The following is a 16,040-nucleotide window of genomic DNA, read 5'->3' as shown; positions in this document are numbered from 1 at the left end:
TGAAAATTGATTGATTCTCATTAATTAAATGTTTCATTAGGTTAAAAATTTCCAATAGTTTACAATGTGAAACACCTATAAATATCATGTCAACCTTCTAGGTTGAAACACAATTAAAAACAATTCTTTTATTCTCCTCTAGTTTAGGGGTGTTTATCGAGCAAGTCGATCGCGAGTTGGGCAGTGCTCGAATCATGCTCGTTAAAAAATTTAGTTGCTTGACTAGACTCGTTGCTCATTAAGCTCATTAAAATTTTGCTCGACTCATGCTCGTTAAGAAAATTTGTTGTTCGACTCGTGCTCGTTCAGAAATTTGTTACTCAACTCGTTACCCGTTAAGCTCATTAAGCTCGTTGCTCATTAAGCTCATTGATTTTTTATTTTATTTTTTAATTATAAGAAAATTCTACTAATATTAGAACTTTATATAAACAAATTAATAAATTTAACTAAAACATTATCAAAATAGCGTATGAAATAAATTAAAAATCTAAACATCAAAATAACAATCCATAAATACATTAAAATTATAATTAAGATTTGATTTTTAGATGTAATAAAATATTAATTATTAATTAATACTTTAGCATTTTTAATTATTTACTAGAAAATTAATTGGTTAGTAATTTATCATCCTTTTTATTATCTATTGGTAAATTAATAATTTTTTAAATAAAATAATGTTTTAAGATAACAACTAAAAAATTATAAAAAAATTTTTAACAAGTTGCTCCCGAACTTATCGAGTCAAGTTAGACTTTGTTTAAGTTAACTTGTTAAGGTCTCTAGTTAAACTCGAGTTTAAGTCATCCTGAGTCAAGCTTTAAATGAATCAAGCTCGAGCTACTCAACTCATTAAGCACCACTAGCCACTTTATTGTTTGAAGTCATTTTTTCTCACTTGGAAACATTTTGTTTAAAGTTAAATCGACTTGGTTGGTTTCCTGAAAGGATTAACCAAACATTATAAGCTGATTGCTCATGGTTGTTTGATCATTTTACTACATAAAATAACATTGGCATAGATGAAACCAGAGAGGACATGGCAGACACCAACGTGGCAAAAATGAAATAAGAAACATAATCGTAGAAAACCAGAGCTCAAAGTTGATAGAACTTCGAGGTAAAATTTAAAAAATTATTGTAATTTTTTAACCAAATTAATCGCTAATCAAACTTTGAAAAATTCACAACTATTAACTGATCTAATATCTAATTATCTGACAGACTAACTGAACTAAATTTTGATTCAGTCGATTAATTCGATTAAAACAAAACAATGAACGCCCTTAGTCCCGCGGCTCAAGCTGAAGCTTGATACGTTGGAGCTCAAGATGAGCAAGTTGGGCGACGTTAAGCAGAACCCGGGTTAGCGGGTTGAACAAAACCTCAAAGACCCGATCTTTAACCTACTTGATCACTGCCGGACTGATTGCTATTGGTAGTTGAAGTACAAGTACTAATTTTAGTTATCAATGCATAAATGAAAAAAAGAGAGAAAATAATGAGATTATATTTTGTATAATTTGTTTCTACAGCTACTGGTGAGTAAATAATCAACAACCTATATACTACACTAATCAGTTCATCTTCTGCCTTGGCCATTTCTTCAACATGAATACAAACATGGTAGATAATCGATTCCGAAAGCATAGCTTAAAAATATTTATAGGAAGAACGCTAACTCCTTACATCATCTATATACGATGCAGCATGAATGATCATATATATGCTATTTCGAAATCTGATTGAACAAAGATTAGTGTTAAAGCATACGATGACCCATTGCCGAGTTGCAACGATGGAGAAGATTCTCATTACCACAATTTGCATAGTTTACCTATATATAGCACCATTCTGCTATCTTTGAAAAGGTTTCCGAGGATATTGTGTGGTTCTAGTAGATTGATGTTCAGACAAGGCGCTTTCAGGTACCTCTGGTTGAGTCGGCAAAAGGTTGAGGAAGCTCCCCTTCGTTGGGGGTTCGGGAGGTCCTGGAGTATCTGCAAAGAGGAAGGCAAGCATTCGATAAATGACTCCAAACAAGAAATTACAAGCCGTAGTTAATGGTAATAGCGAACACGTTACCGAACAACGACTTCACAGAAGGTCTCTTGGGTGTATTGCTTTTCTTCTTCACCTCAGCTGCATGCATACAAATATAATGTCAGCGGTTTTCAAAGGGGGAAAGGATGATAAAATATTCGACTTAAAAAGAAGTTTTTCACTGGAGGAGGAATTGGTTTCAGTGACAAATAATTGTTAACAATTCTGAATCCTTTAGCTTCTTATCAAAATCATATCAAGCAGTGGAACCAAAAAAAAAAAAAAGTCTATTGTTCTTGAAACAAACCAATGCCTGGAAGATGATGCTCTTTGACAATCTCAACATTCTTGTATGTGTAACCGACAAAATTTGCATCCTTTGAAGAAAGCATCTGTAGTTTTCAGGATAAATTTGATAAAAAAGGATAACTGAGATATGAGATAAAACCATAACATAAAATATTCGGTATTTAATTGAAAAGAGCATCTGACAGTAAGCAGATCATTTATTATTTCAAGAATAAAATATGGACAAGAAAACTGTCCAACGGGATAAGGGATAGGATTATAGGATGGATGCCCAGTCAATAAAATATTAATTCTGCAGTTCATATTTTCTCCTTCAACTTACATTTTCCTTTGAATTTATTTAACCTGCCAATGTTGGAAGGGGGGATAAATTTGACCAATGGAAAATTTGTCATCTTATTATAAATTTATATCTACATTAGACAACGGCATTAGTATCTTTTAATCTTCCAGACCAAACATAAGATACTATAAGATCACCTGCTCCTCTTCACTCTTTATCATATCTTATCCGTAGGATACGACATTTATCATCCATCAAAAATGGTGAGAGATGATATACATAGCAAAAAATTTATGAACGTAAAATAATTTCAAGAAATTAACGACAAGGGCATGAAAAATATTGACAATAACTGAATAAAGTGCTAACTTTTGGTCTTATGTCTTATCAGTAATATTCATTCAACTAAACATCATTTCAGTAAAGAAATAATCAAACTTGAAAAGAAAGGGCACGGTGTGTGTGTGTGTGTATATATATATATGTACATGTACATAACTAAAAATGAAAATGAAATATATACATATGTACATAACTGAAAATGAAAATGAATTATTGAGTATACTAGCCAACAGGGAGATTGTTGAAAAAAGTTTTACCTTTCTCCAGGGACCTGATTTTGTTGAAGTTTGTACTTGAGCTCCAGCCTGTATATGCCAAAATAAATGAACATCTTGCAAAATATGGGAAGAAAGGAAAAAAACAGAAACAGAAAATGAAATTATAGAAAATTGAAAAAAAAGAAAAATTAAGGCATGTATGAAGCATAGAACCAAGTTGGCAATGTGCAAACACAAAGGTTTCCGTTAGCAGCTTGCCAAATCAAAATGGATTATAAATTGACAATTAAGCAGAACATCTCAACAACAATATTCATGCAAGTATAACCCACATTTGCTGATAAGTAAAACTAGGAATTTCTAGCTTGATAGCACCCAAATTATTGAATGCATGTAGAAAGAAACTGGAATTTGAAGTGCATAAAACTACATAAACCAAAAGTTAACATAGTACAAATTCAAATAATCAAAGCATTTTCCTACTCCGTATGATCATCTGCACGGATTGAATAGTACCACAATAACCCAGTAAGATAAACCTTTACTACTAACCTCTTCAAACTTTTCAAAGTTCTGTGTATCCAGGTCACCGTTAACCTCTGGTATAAATGCAGCTTCTATTTGATATAATATGTCCCAATCAATGTCTTTGAACCATGGGTGTGCCTGATGTGATGAACTTGATAGTCAGTAACAAGTGTCATTCTTGCCCTTGATACGGAAAAAGACAAAGGCAATCAATTATTCTGACCTTTATTTCATACGCCCCTTTGGTTCCAAGTCTCTGCTCAACATTGCAAAGAAGTTTACAGATAAGATCTTTAGCTTCAGCAGATAACTTGGCTTCTACAGGGAATTTCAAATGGGTTTTCCAATTTACAATCTGCACTCATGATATTAGTTTGTTCATAATTGTCAATAAAGCAGTAGATCATCAACGATTAAATTCTAAAGAAACATCCGACTCTGAGTGCGCTATCTTAAACCGCAATACATAAATTTGAATGAAATGATATTAAATCTATTGACCATTTTTCCAAATGAATAGCCAAGACTAGGCCTTCCTTTAAGGTAGATGAGGTTTATGGATCTATTACTTTACTTTCATAGACTTCCCCATATGCAACAAATAAATAAAGAACAAAACTAACGAGTGAGCTGAGTTTAGAGAAACAATTAATGCCAGTACATGGATATTACGATTCCCCTTTAGATGCATGATTTTATTTGTTGGATCTTCTGGTTCATATATCAGAATGCAGACCATTTTGCATCTCAGTCCTTTCCAGGTGATAACTTTTTAAGGGCATCTGTATGTCATCAAGGTTAAAAGCCGTAGAGACTTAGAAAAAATAATTACTAGAATGCAGAACAGTGCAAAATTATTTCAACTGATGCCTTTGCTAAACCCAAGTTGATTCATTTATTTGCTAACTCAGGATTACCCAACTTGGTTAACAAAAAGCAATTTTACTTGCTCATCTTGTTCAGCATCAAGCAGATATGGAATCATTGAACCTTAAAGAACATAAGATTTTCATTTGTGCTACAAGCTTCATAATATGCATATCTAAGCAAACAGAAGCACAAAGTCAACTTCTTCAGTTACCTTCCTACATGTCGACAAAGGTTCTTCAGAGTAGAAAGGTGGGTATCCTACAAGCATCTCAAACATAATTGCCCCAAGCGACCACCTAAGGGAGAATCTTTCAGAATATATGAACAAAGAAGATTAAAAGAATGTAAGAGGTAAGACAACAGACTAACCAATCACATTCCATCCCGTATCCTCTCTTCAACAAAACTTCTGGGGCAATGTAGTCAGGAGTACCAACTGTTGAATAAGCCTATAAGAAACATTGCAAAACCATTATAAAAAGAAAGTTAAACATGAGAAGTGCCTTAAGAAGGTGAATATGGAAATTTAAACAAAATATAGACCTTTAATGTTCTGGAAAGAAAACATTTAAACCAAGAAGCATTTTCAAGCAATATTTTTTCAGTTTCAGTAAAAAGAAAATGTATACAGCTTTTTTTTTCTTCCAGAAAATAAGTTTTCTTAGTCTATTGACTATTGAATCCTATAAGTTGTACTAAAAAAATCAAAGCAGGTACACGCAAAAAATATTTTTATTTGTTTTAGTTTTCTATAGCTTCACTGGCCACGGTTAAAGGAAAAATCAGCATTAGCAATATCTATGAGTTTGCAGTATAGATAGAAATAACACAAATGGGCAGGTCCTAAATATGAACCAGAGGGGAGAGACAAAGGAAGAGGTGAATTTTAAATTGCCCCTTTACAGCAGGGGGTCCAATCTTGGAATCCTAGGAGCTAGTCAATTCATTGAAATGACTACCAAATCATTTAGTGCTAACTTAAGAAGCATACAAAAGTTTGGTAAAAGAATGGTATACAAGTCCTATACCTCTACATTTCAATTGAAAGAAAGGAATAAAACACAAACAACATGCAATCTTAGCAATTAACCAAAGCTTCTTTACAACATATAAACACCACTTGTGGAAGAAAAAAACATACCAATGTTCGCCTATTCTTTTGCCAATGTGACAACTGCTCCTGCTGTGTCCGCCTAGGTGTCGTAGGAAAATTAGAATGTCTACCAATCTCCACTGAGGATTTAAAATGTCTACCCCCTCCATGGTCATCCTCTATAAAGTCAGGAAAGCTACTACTATCGAGAGGCTTACACAATCCAAAGTCCGAGAGTTTCATATGGCCATTACGGTCAAGCAATAAATTATCAGGCTTGATGTCCCTATCAAGAAAATAAAAGGAATGTAAAGATGTCTGAAAATACCATATTTTCTTCTTTTTCTTTCTGTGTCTACAGGAGGTATAGAGGGAAGATATGAAGAATATTCTTTCCAGAAATATATAATTATAAAGGTTTCAAAATTTGTATGGAGACTAGTAAAAAGAAAATTTTTCATCAAAGAGCAGTGAACTCCTCCTTTCCATATGCTATAACAAACTAAAAGAAGAAAGTACAATAGTGGTAAAAAATTCCACACCCAAACCGTGGGAGAATTTTAGATTGTTTAACATGCAGATAAAAAATATAACATGGGAACATGATAAAGAAAAACAGAAAACCTGTGGATATAGTTGTGCTTGTGGATGGATTCAATTGCAAGAACAGTCTGGCCAACATAGAACCTAGCTTCATCCTCAGTTAAGGTATCCTTCCGCATCAGTAACGTCATCATGTCACCCCCAGGGAGATATTCCATTACAAGATACAAATATTCATCATCTTGAAATGAGCAATAAAGCTTGACAATGCATTCACTGTCAACTTCAGCAAGGAGATTCCTTTCTGCTTTGACATGCTCAACCTAGACAGGTAGAGGTTCAAATGTGAGAAAGAATAATGCAGGAGAAAATGCCTTCATACTTCAAAGCAAAATTTAACTAAATATCCAATCAATTAAGTCCAATTTTATGTTCCTACTTTTCTCAATCTAAGCCTGTTCCTGTTACCTTTAACTGCAATATCTTCTATGGAAAATGACAGCAAAAAACATTAGCAACAATTTGTTGCTATTACAATGTATCCCTATTTCAAAACATTACTAAAATAAAAGATTTGAAGAGTGAAGGGAAGATCACAAGCAGAAACTGTTGAAATAAAATACTCTGCTCTTATCCTCCCAATATGACGAAATTTAAAAAAAAAAAAAATGGGAGTTCCCCCCCCCCCCTCCCTAGACTAATAGAAAACTCTCAAACAGAGTAAAATAAAACCCTTACTCCCTCAACTCAACTTCTCTATTTCTAAGGTAGTGTAAAGAAATCACGAAAAAATATTACAATCCAAACAGTACCTGGCCTCTGCGAAGCATCTCTGATTTCTGGAGTTTTTTCATGGCATACACATTGCCAGTAGCTTTCTCTTTACAAAGCCTTACCTGAACATTGACGGCAGAACCAGAAATGAAAAAAAAAATTAATGCAGTATCCTGTAATTTGCCACTAGACAAGAAATATGAAAATAGTGGGGGCAATGATGCGAGAGCTAAACAATATTTTACCTCCAGGAGGTGAAGCATATTGGAGACAGATATTACATATTGCATTGCAAAGCATATATAATCATAAACTAGAATAAGAAACAATATTACTGATAATAAAAGTAAGATTCAAATAGAAAACAACAAAAGACCTCCCCAAATGCACCCTTCCCTATAATGGTCAAAAGTTCGAAGTCATCAACACCCATCTTGTGTCTTTGAAGTCGCATGTATTCTGTTTCCTTTTTCTCTAAAAACTTAAGCATATTCATTTGCTCTTCTGCAGTAACTTCAGCATCAGCAAGTTTCCTCTCTAGCATCCAACGTCTATATTCCATAGATATGATTGTTAGGAAAAACAGTTCAACCGAAATGACAACACATCAAGAGAAACAATAATGAAATAGAAATTCTATACCAGCGTGAAACCAACCTAGTCTCAATAATTAATCGAAAGTCCTTGTTTAAACAAATGAACTCAAATGGAAACTGAAACATTCGGCAAAGTCCACTAGGTTAGAACCATCATATTTTGTTTGTGTCAAAACATAAAATATGAGCGGAGCACAACATATCTTTTGCAAAAATTAATTCAAGACGTGCTAAGTTACAATACGCAAGGCAGTCTGTTCAGACAAGATGTGCTATGTTATTGCTAGTGTTTAGCAAATTACCTCTCCTTTCTGTCTTGCAAATTCTTCATTTGAGCTTTGTAGTGGTTCTCGATATACTGCTTCGCAGCTGCAACCTTCTGCTTGGTGGCAGTTGAAGGTGCTTCAGCCCCGTCGATAGGAGGCTTATGTGCGTACCTCGCATTTTCCATGTCTTTCTTTTTCTTTGGTGAATTTTCTGTTTTTTCATTCTTATGTTGGAGTTTCTTAAACCAGCTCCTTGCAGAATCCATTATCAACAAGCCCCAATCACAACACCAACTCTATCCAATAATCTACCAAAATCTATACATAAAAAACTCCATAACTGAAAACAATAGTGATAATAAAAATCATTTACAATTAAATTATTTGCCTTCTTTGAATCATACTAACATTTTTCAGTTGCAGATTCAAGGTTAACCAAAAGAAAAAGGTAAAAATTCCCAGATTCAGATGATGACATATTGATTACTCTAATTGAATTCCCCTATAAAGCCTTTCTTATCATATATATTTCATGAATTTGAACAAAAATCCAAAAATTAAAAAAAACCATTATCAATTAAATCGAAAAATTACCTCAGAGAATAAGAGAAGCGTAATGATCAAAACAAAACCCTCTGTTTCACTCCAACTGAGAAAAAAAAGGCTAAAGAAGTGTGTAAAAATCCAACTGAAGGAGAAAAATCTGATTAAATAATTTCATATAATTGCAGCGCTTAAAGATCGTGCAGGTTACGCTGAGGTTGACGTAGAAGTTGCAGTCACTTTAGGGTGGGGCCGGACCAAGAGCCGGTGATAATACCGGTGACGAATGCGAAATGTGACAAGCAGTGAGAGGAAATAAACCGGCACGTGGCAGTGGAAGACAGGCCAGAGGCTGTGTACGCGGGAGCACGTATAAAATGAGTTGCCACGTAGGATGGGATAAAAGGGCGCGCGAATTGGGTTTAACGCGTTTTTTGAGTGCATGCCAAACGTATTAGGTGAGTTGAGATCTACAGATTAACAAGGGTTAGAAACCGTGTGGGAACTTGACCATGGTTTGCAAATTATAAATGGAAATACAGATAATTTCATGGGAACAAAATTTGGATTGTTTTGCACGACCGACTTAGCGTAGTGATTAAATTAATTATTATTATTGTTAGAGGTTATGAGTTTGAGCACCAAAGATTGTAGCAGACAGAATCGTCCCAGACATTTTCGAGGCCCCGAGTTAAAACTAAAAATATAACTTTATAAAATGAAAGTATATTTTATTACTTTGAACGATTAATTCAATATTACATACATAAATCATAGAAAAATAATTAAATTTTGTGAAAATATATTAATTTTATTATTCTATTAAGAAAACATTTTAAATACAATTAAAAGAGAATAAATATAAAAAAATTGAATGCATGTATGATACATAGCTTGATTTTGAATAATAAATAAATGAAAATAATTGTATACTATTTTATTGTAAAATTGAGAATGAAGAAGACTAAAAATTAAAGAATATTTGATAAATCGAAGAGTAAGATTTGAAAGAGGAAAATATGATTAAATTTAATTCAAAATTGAATGAATAAATAAGATAAATTAAAAAAAAAGAGGATCAAAAATAGGGTCAAAAACTAAAATTTTATGCAATTATAAAATCTAATCGCCCTAATTATAAATAAAAAATTGGGAGCTCTGAGCGGTTTTTCAGGGTGCTCCCCCTTAGAGTTGGCATTGACAAGGTGATTGCGAGTTCATTGTCAAATGGTTGAAAATATTTATAGTATATACTACTTTATATTCACCTTAGCTTAATAAAAAAAATAGACTTGGATTGTTTTGTAAAGGGACAACGACACAAATATATCACTACAGTTATACCAAATCTTTTAATATTGCATCCGTACTTTAAATTTTTTTTCTTCAAATTTTAGTACCTAAAGTTTTATTCTATCTATTGAAGTGCTACATGCTTTTGGAGTAACTTACATGTAGGGATGGATTGAGGGAAGAGCAAGTAAGGGTAATCGTCCTTCTAAAAATTTTGAGTTTTTATATATTTTAAATATTTGTTTTGTATTTTCAATTGAAAATCTATTTCTACCCTTTAAAATTTTATAAGTTCACATCACTTAGAATTTTATAAATTCGTCTCCCAACATAAACAACAAGTTTAATACTTTTAAATTGAATCATATAATGACGCCATATATCTTAATAAAAAATAATTGTTTTCAATTTTATAAGAATTAATTACATTGAGTGTCCTTAAATTATGACCTTAGTTTATCTTAAATCAAAACTAATAACTTTATTATTAAATTTCATGTTAGGTGTGATGTGTACCCTACAATAGTAATAACATCAAAATGTCAAAAAAATGTTTTTAAGACTGAATAATTATTTTGAGTCTTATTATTTTTATGGAATATTTTAACCTCAAACGTTTTACTTTGAAGTAAAAGACCTCTTTATAGATGAAAATCGTTAATCAATGAACGACCACCCCCGAAGATTACTCAATAAGTACATATGAACAAAGATACTAATGTGGCATGCTCACGTTAGAAAAAGTAATGATATCATACCATCTCATCGCTAATTGCCACTAATAACTTTTGCATTGTTTACAATCTCAACACGTTCTATCATCCACATAACATGAGACTCGTCAATGTCCTCTTCGTGCATTCATATCGTTCTTTTTCGTTTTTTACTTCTTTCTTTAATCTTATCTCTCTATCTTTCTTCTTAGTTACTTTCAAAGAAAATGAAGTAACAACAATCAAGGATAGACACATAATTTTATGTTAAGAGTGACAAACTTAAAAAATTTTAAGGGTACAAACAGTGGTGGATCAAGAAAAAAAATTTGGGGTAGGCACGTGTATATATTAACAATACAAAAAATTTTGAATAAAAAAATACTATGAACATTTTAATTATAATATGAATCCTTACAACCAAAAATACATCTAAAAATAAATTTTAAAGTTGTTCTCTTCTAATCCTCATGTTTGATATCGCTGTATTATTTTTTCATTGTTTGCATTATCAAATATATATTTCCTAATAAAAGTAACTAAGCAATCATTAAGTCATTGATCTACTATACAGTTGCACAATCGATTCTTTATAAAAGTGCATTGTAGAGAAGATTTTTTCCACTGATGTGGTTTGCAACCGGTAAAATCAATATTAACTTCAAAAGTAAATACACAAGTGGGTACACTAGATGTTTCATTGTGTTGTGCTTGTGGGTGTATTAAATTTGATATGCAAATATGTACAAGTACACATAATCAAACAAGTAATAAAGTGATAATAAGTATCGTCTCCACATGGATAAGAGGGAATTCAAGTACTGCTTTTCTCTTAGCACCAGAAGAATGATAGAAAGTTTTTCCTCACAAAACTTTGAGAGAAAAAATGTTTTTGAGCGAATGAGATACTTGGATGATCTAAAAGTTGAAAATGACTAGCTATTTATAAGACAAAAATGGGGTTAAAACGTCATTTAACCAAAATCAATAATAAATTCTGATTTAATTTTTCGTAAAACCCGCTAATTAATTTTTGTTATTAATCTGCGACAACTTGATGAACATGGCCAATCCTGTTCAGGTTTATTCATAAAATATAGATGTTAAAATAGGTATTAATTAGCAGATAAATTATTGGAATTAAGGGTTTGTAACAGTTGAAATAAATAATCATACAAGATTGTAAAATCTTCCATGTATATCCTTGTCATAAACCGCCAGACAGCTCTTCAAAAATCACGCTATCAATTATAACAAATAAATTAACGGTAATTGGATTCCTTCTGTTTCAAAATTATTTTTTTAGTCTATGAAATTCAAATAATAAATATCTTTTGCTCATATATCTCTTAGCATTATCAATAATTACAACTGGAAGTCAATTGAATCGTTCAAATACACACACAAACACACCACACAAACACACACATATATATATATTAAACACGTCAATTCAAATTAATAATAATGGCTCATATTATCCATATTTAAAATAATATAAAACGATTCAGTTGATCTATTACAAACCATTTTCCAAAATAGTTAAATAGATCTAATAGGACGTTCATAAGTACATGCCACTAAATTAAGTCAAAATTTCATCAAAGGATGTCTTACTAATATTGTAGATATATTCCTTGATGCTTGGAGTTGCTCTGTACTTCTAATCCTAGCTTTTACCTACACGTGAAAATCATTACATGCTAAGTATATACTTAATGAGGCATAATAATAATACAAATGAGGTGTAACCAAAACATAAGTATAACATAAAATATCAAATATGAATTAAATCATATAAATCATAATAATACATAAAATTGGCTTGGTAAACCAAGTTTCTTTCACATAACATGCGAAACAATATTTAGTATACCCAACATACCTATCAATTAGTATTTTTCCAATTTATCCTTTTATTTGCCCAATGTATGTTGAATGAGAATGCAAGGTACATGCGTTCCACCTAAGTGTCAAAATGGTAATTCACAAACTCATTATGAATTTCATGGATGCATACATAGTGTCGAAATGGTAATTCACAAACTTATTATGAATTCCATGGATACATACATAGTGTCGAAAGTACATATAGCACTAATACGAAAATGCAACATATGCATTAAACAAAATCGATCAATAATCATCATACACAAAGTATGTCGAGTGTTGATATCGTAATTCACAAACTCATTATTAATTCCATGGATCCACACATAGTGCTGAAATGGTAATTCACAAACTTATTATGAATTCCATTAATGCAGACATAATGCCTAAAGTACATATAGTATTGATACGAAAATTCAACATATGAATTAAAAAAATCGATCGATAACAATCATACACAAAGTATGTCAAAATGCACATATGACTCTCAATGCACATACAATGGGCATTTAAGTCAAATTCACAGATTAAACATTTATTTTTAAAACATCGACAATTGTTAAAACAATATAAAAAGTTCATCCATTTATTATAGAGCAGTTCATACTCTAAAATTATTTGTAAACTCATTTCCATAAACTTTATGAAAATATTTCAAAATACTATAAAAGATACTTTTATCAAAACATTCGAGGTTGACTCATCGCAAGTCATCCTCATATCATATAAGTGCATAATATATGCACTCACCTGGTATGCCTCAATATTATGCCTTATTGAAGAAGTCCAACTATTCTTGAACTTTTTCCTTGCCTTTTTGGTTTGCTTGTATCACAAATTTGATCACGAACTACACAAGCATCCATAATCACATATACAAATATAAAATACAATGTTAGTATCCTTACTAACATTTATACAAAATATTAATACTCAAAAGTACCATTATTTCTGAATTCTTTTAAAATTAATCTTAACTTAGAATTTCAGACTGAATAGTATTGGTACCCCTCCTACAATATCGATACTTCTCTTCTATGGTGCTGATACCCAATTCTGTATCGATACCATTTTTGCATTCTGGAAATCCATTTTTCAATTACAGTACCGATACCTTCCTCTTGGTATCGATATCTACGTATCAGTATCGATATTACTTTAATCAATATCGATATTGATCATTGAGTCCATCCTCTTTCCTCCAATTTAACCTTATAGTATCGATAATGTTCTTCCAGTACTTATACCCATACCCATATTTTACATATTTTACTTCGATTTTTACCCAAATTTCCCTTAATCTCTTACTCTTATCTCCACCCATACCATTAAACTCATCATCACTTAACCCAAGTAACTTACATCCAAAAATCTCCTTATAACATCCAAAATATCTAAAGAAAAAACTAAAAATCACACTAAAATTTTAAACATGTTTTTAATCACTTCTAAGGATCCAAATCTCTTATTTATATTTTTGACAAGTCAAATATGTTTTTAAACTCCATTTTCTGACCATATTTCATCAAATCACTTAAAACTCTTTTTATTAAATCTCTAATAAATCATTAATCTCTTAGTTTTATTCACTCTTAAGCTTTCCTTAAGTTTTTATATCACTTATGGCTTCAAAACCAACAAAAAATGAAAGGAAAAACCAACTTGAAGAAATCTTACCTTTGCTATGGAGTTACGGGGAAGAGAAGAAGAAGAAGACTAGAAACCCAAAGTTTCAACATTATCCTTTTTCCCCTATTCAACACTTAATAAATATATCTAAAATAAATGAATAATAAATTTATTTCCTTCTAAAGGACCATAATATCCCTCCAATCTTCCATCCTTAATAACTAATCTTAACCATAATTTCCTAAATCAATCCTTGTACTTTTTAATTTATTCAAATTAAACCACCAAATTTTAAATCTTTACATTATAGTCACTGACCCGTTGTTTGGGATATTACATTTTCATTCTTTATTCATATTCTCTTGTAAATAGTTCGTTATTGTGAGCTTTTAATTTGTAAACACCTACCTTAGAGTGGTTTCTTTGTTTACTTCTTTTATCCTTTTGTTAAGGGGTTTTGGTTCTATCTTAGCCAATTGAAAATATAGGGAGTTGTAAAGGTTACTCTTGATTTTCGAAAAAGAAAGAACAAATTAGTGGATTTGTTGGAAAATCCTAAGTGAGGAGCTTAGGTAGTGGATGTAGACTTGGTTGATAAGTCGAACCACTATAAATCGATGTACAACAATTGTTTATCCTTTCTTTCTCCTTACTCCATAAACAATATTTGCCAATTCACCCCCTTGTACATTTTTCGGTTATTCAAATTGAGCCTCTTTGATCCTAACAAATTTTTTTATTTCAAATTTTAAATCAAAATTCAATATTTGTAAGTATTTTTCTTTCCGGTTGCATCTGTTAATATTTTGTGTAATAAATTTGGTTGTGCTTAAAATGTTACTTTAACTTTGAACAAAATATGTTTAAATCTAAAAATATTATGAATGCCTATAATAAATCCGGTTGCGCCCAAGAATGTTATCGATTAAGAAGTATCGATATTTATTCAGAGTGAATTGAGATAAAAAAATTTAGAAAACAATTCAAAATTTTAAATATCGATACTTAATATATGATGGTCGATATTTTTAAATATTGAAAAAGTTGAAGATAAGATAAAAAGTTAAATATCGATACTTATCCGATAATGATCGATACTTATGCGATAATGATCGATACTTTTAAATATTAAAAAAATGATAAAAAGATCGAAATTTAAAATATTGATACTTATGCAATGATGATCGATACTTTTATATATTGAGAAGGCTGAAAAGTGTCGATATTTTTTCACAAATATCGATAGTTCCGAATTTAAGAAAACATAAAAAAATGAGAAGGCTGCAAAGTATTGATATTTTTCATAAATATCGATACTTTCGAATTTAAACTAAACATGAAAAATGAGAAGGCTGTAAAGTTTCGATACTTTTCCACAAATATCGATACTTTAAAATTAAAAAAATGTAAAATGAGAACGCTGCAAAGTATCAAATTTTTCCACAATTATCATATCATAAGTATCGATATAAATGAAAAAGTATCGAATATCATAATATATGTATCAATATTTTAACTATCGATCATCTTCATCAACTTTTTCAATATAAAAAAGTATCGACTATCATAAAATTTTTAGCTTTTAACTTATTTTGTTATCGTGAGAATGTCTAAGGCCTCATCAGCTTAAACTCTGGTAACATTTTAGGCGCAACCGATTTTATTACAAAGAAAATTAACATTTCATATTGCAACCTACTTTCTTGGAACTATAACATTCTTGGGTGCAACTGGATTTCTTATAAATATTCATAACATTTTCAGATTTTAAATTATTTTATTATTGTGTGAATTACTAATGCCCCATCAGCTTAAACTCTAGTGACATTTTAGGCGTAATCGATTTTATTATAAAGAAAATTAACATTTTAGATTGCAACATATTCCTTCGTGAACCATATCATTCTTGGGCGCAACTGGATTTCTTATATATATTCATAATATTTCTAACTTTTAATTTATTTTGTTATCGTGAGAATATTTAAAGTCTCATCAGCTTAAACTCTGGTAACATTTTAGGTACAACCTAAAATATTAAAAATATTCATAACATTTACTATTTATAATTATTTTTTTACTATAGGTATAACCTATTATGTTACTC

The 16,040-nt window shown here is 31.0% G+C and overlaps 1 protein-coding gene across 3 annotated transcripts; it reads right to left on the bottom strand.

Annotated features, from left to right (window-relative positions):
* Positions 1-1,569: 1,569 nt before the first annotated feature.
* On the bottom strand, positions 1,570-8,547 carry LOC120152820 (serine/threonine-protein kinase tricornered-like). Of its 3 annotated transcripts, none has more exons than XM_039164944.1 (14): positions 8,463-8,547; positions 7,905-8,176; positions 7,383-7,557; positions 7,045-7,128; positions 6,314-6,555; positions 5,738-5,975; positions 4,966-5,045; positions 4,808-4,892; positions 3,950-4,081; positions 3,751-3,864; positions 3,238-3,285; positions 2,354-2,438; positions 2,089-2,145; positions 1,861-2,003 (listed from the first exon to the last, which is right to left on the bottom strand). In XM_039164944.1, exons 2-14 carry the CDS (start codon positions 8,132-8,134, stop codon positions 1,861-1,863), a joined length of 1,713 nt encoding a protein of 570 aa, XP_039020875.1. In that variant the 5' UTR covers positions 8,135-8,176; positions 8,463-8,547. The 3 variants fall into 3 exon arrangements, with proteins under 3 accessions (XP_039020877.1, XP_039020875.1, XP_039020876.1); XM_039164945.1 differs by having other exon boundaries at positions 7,905-8,186; positions 8,463-8,530; XM_039164946.1 differs by lacking the exon at positions 8,463-8,547 and having other exon boundaries at positions 1,570-2,003; positions 7,905-8,134.
* Between the last annotated feature and the right edge of the window lie 7,493 nt (positions 8,548-16,040).

The sequence above is a fragment of the Hibiscus syriacus genome, unplaced genomic scaffold (genome assembly GCF_006381635.1).
Source record: "Hibiscus syriacus cultivar Baekdansim isolate YM2019G1 unplaced genomic scaffold, ASM638163v2 tig00111095_pilon, whole genome shotgun sequence".
Taxonomy (NCBI): domain Eukaryota; kingdom Viridiplantae; phylum Streptophyta; class Magnoliopsida; order Malvales; family Malvaceae; genus Hibiscus; species Hibiscus syriacus.
This window is presented reverse-complemented; position numbering and strand designations above follow the sequence as displayed.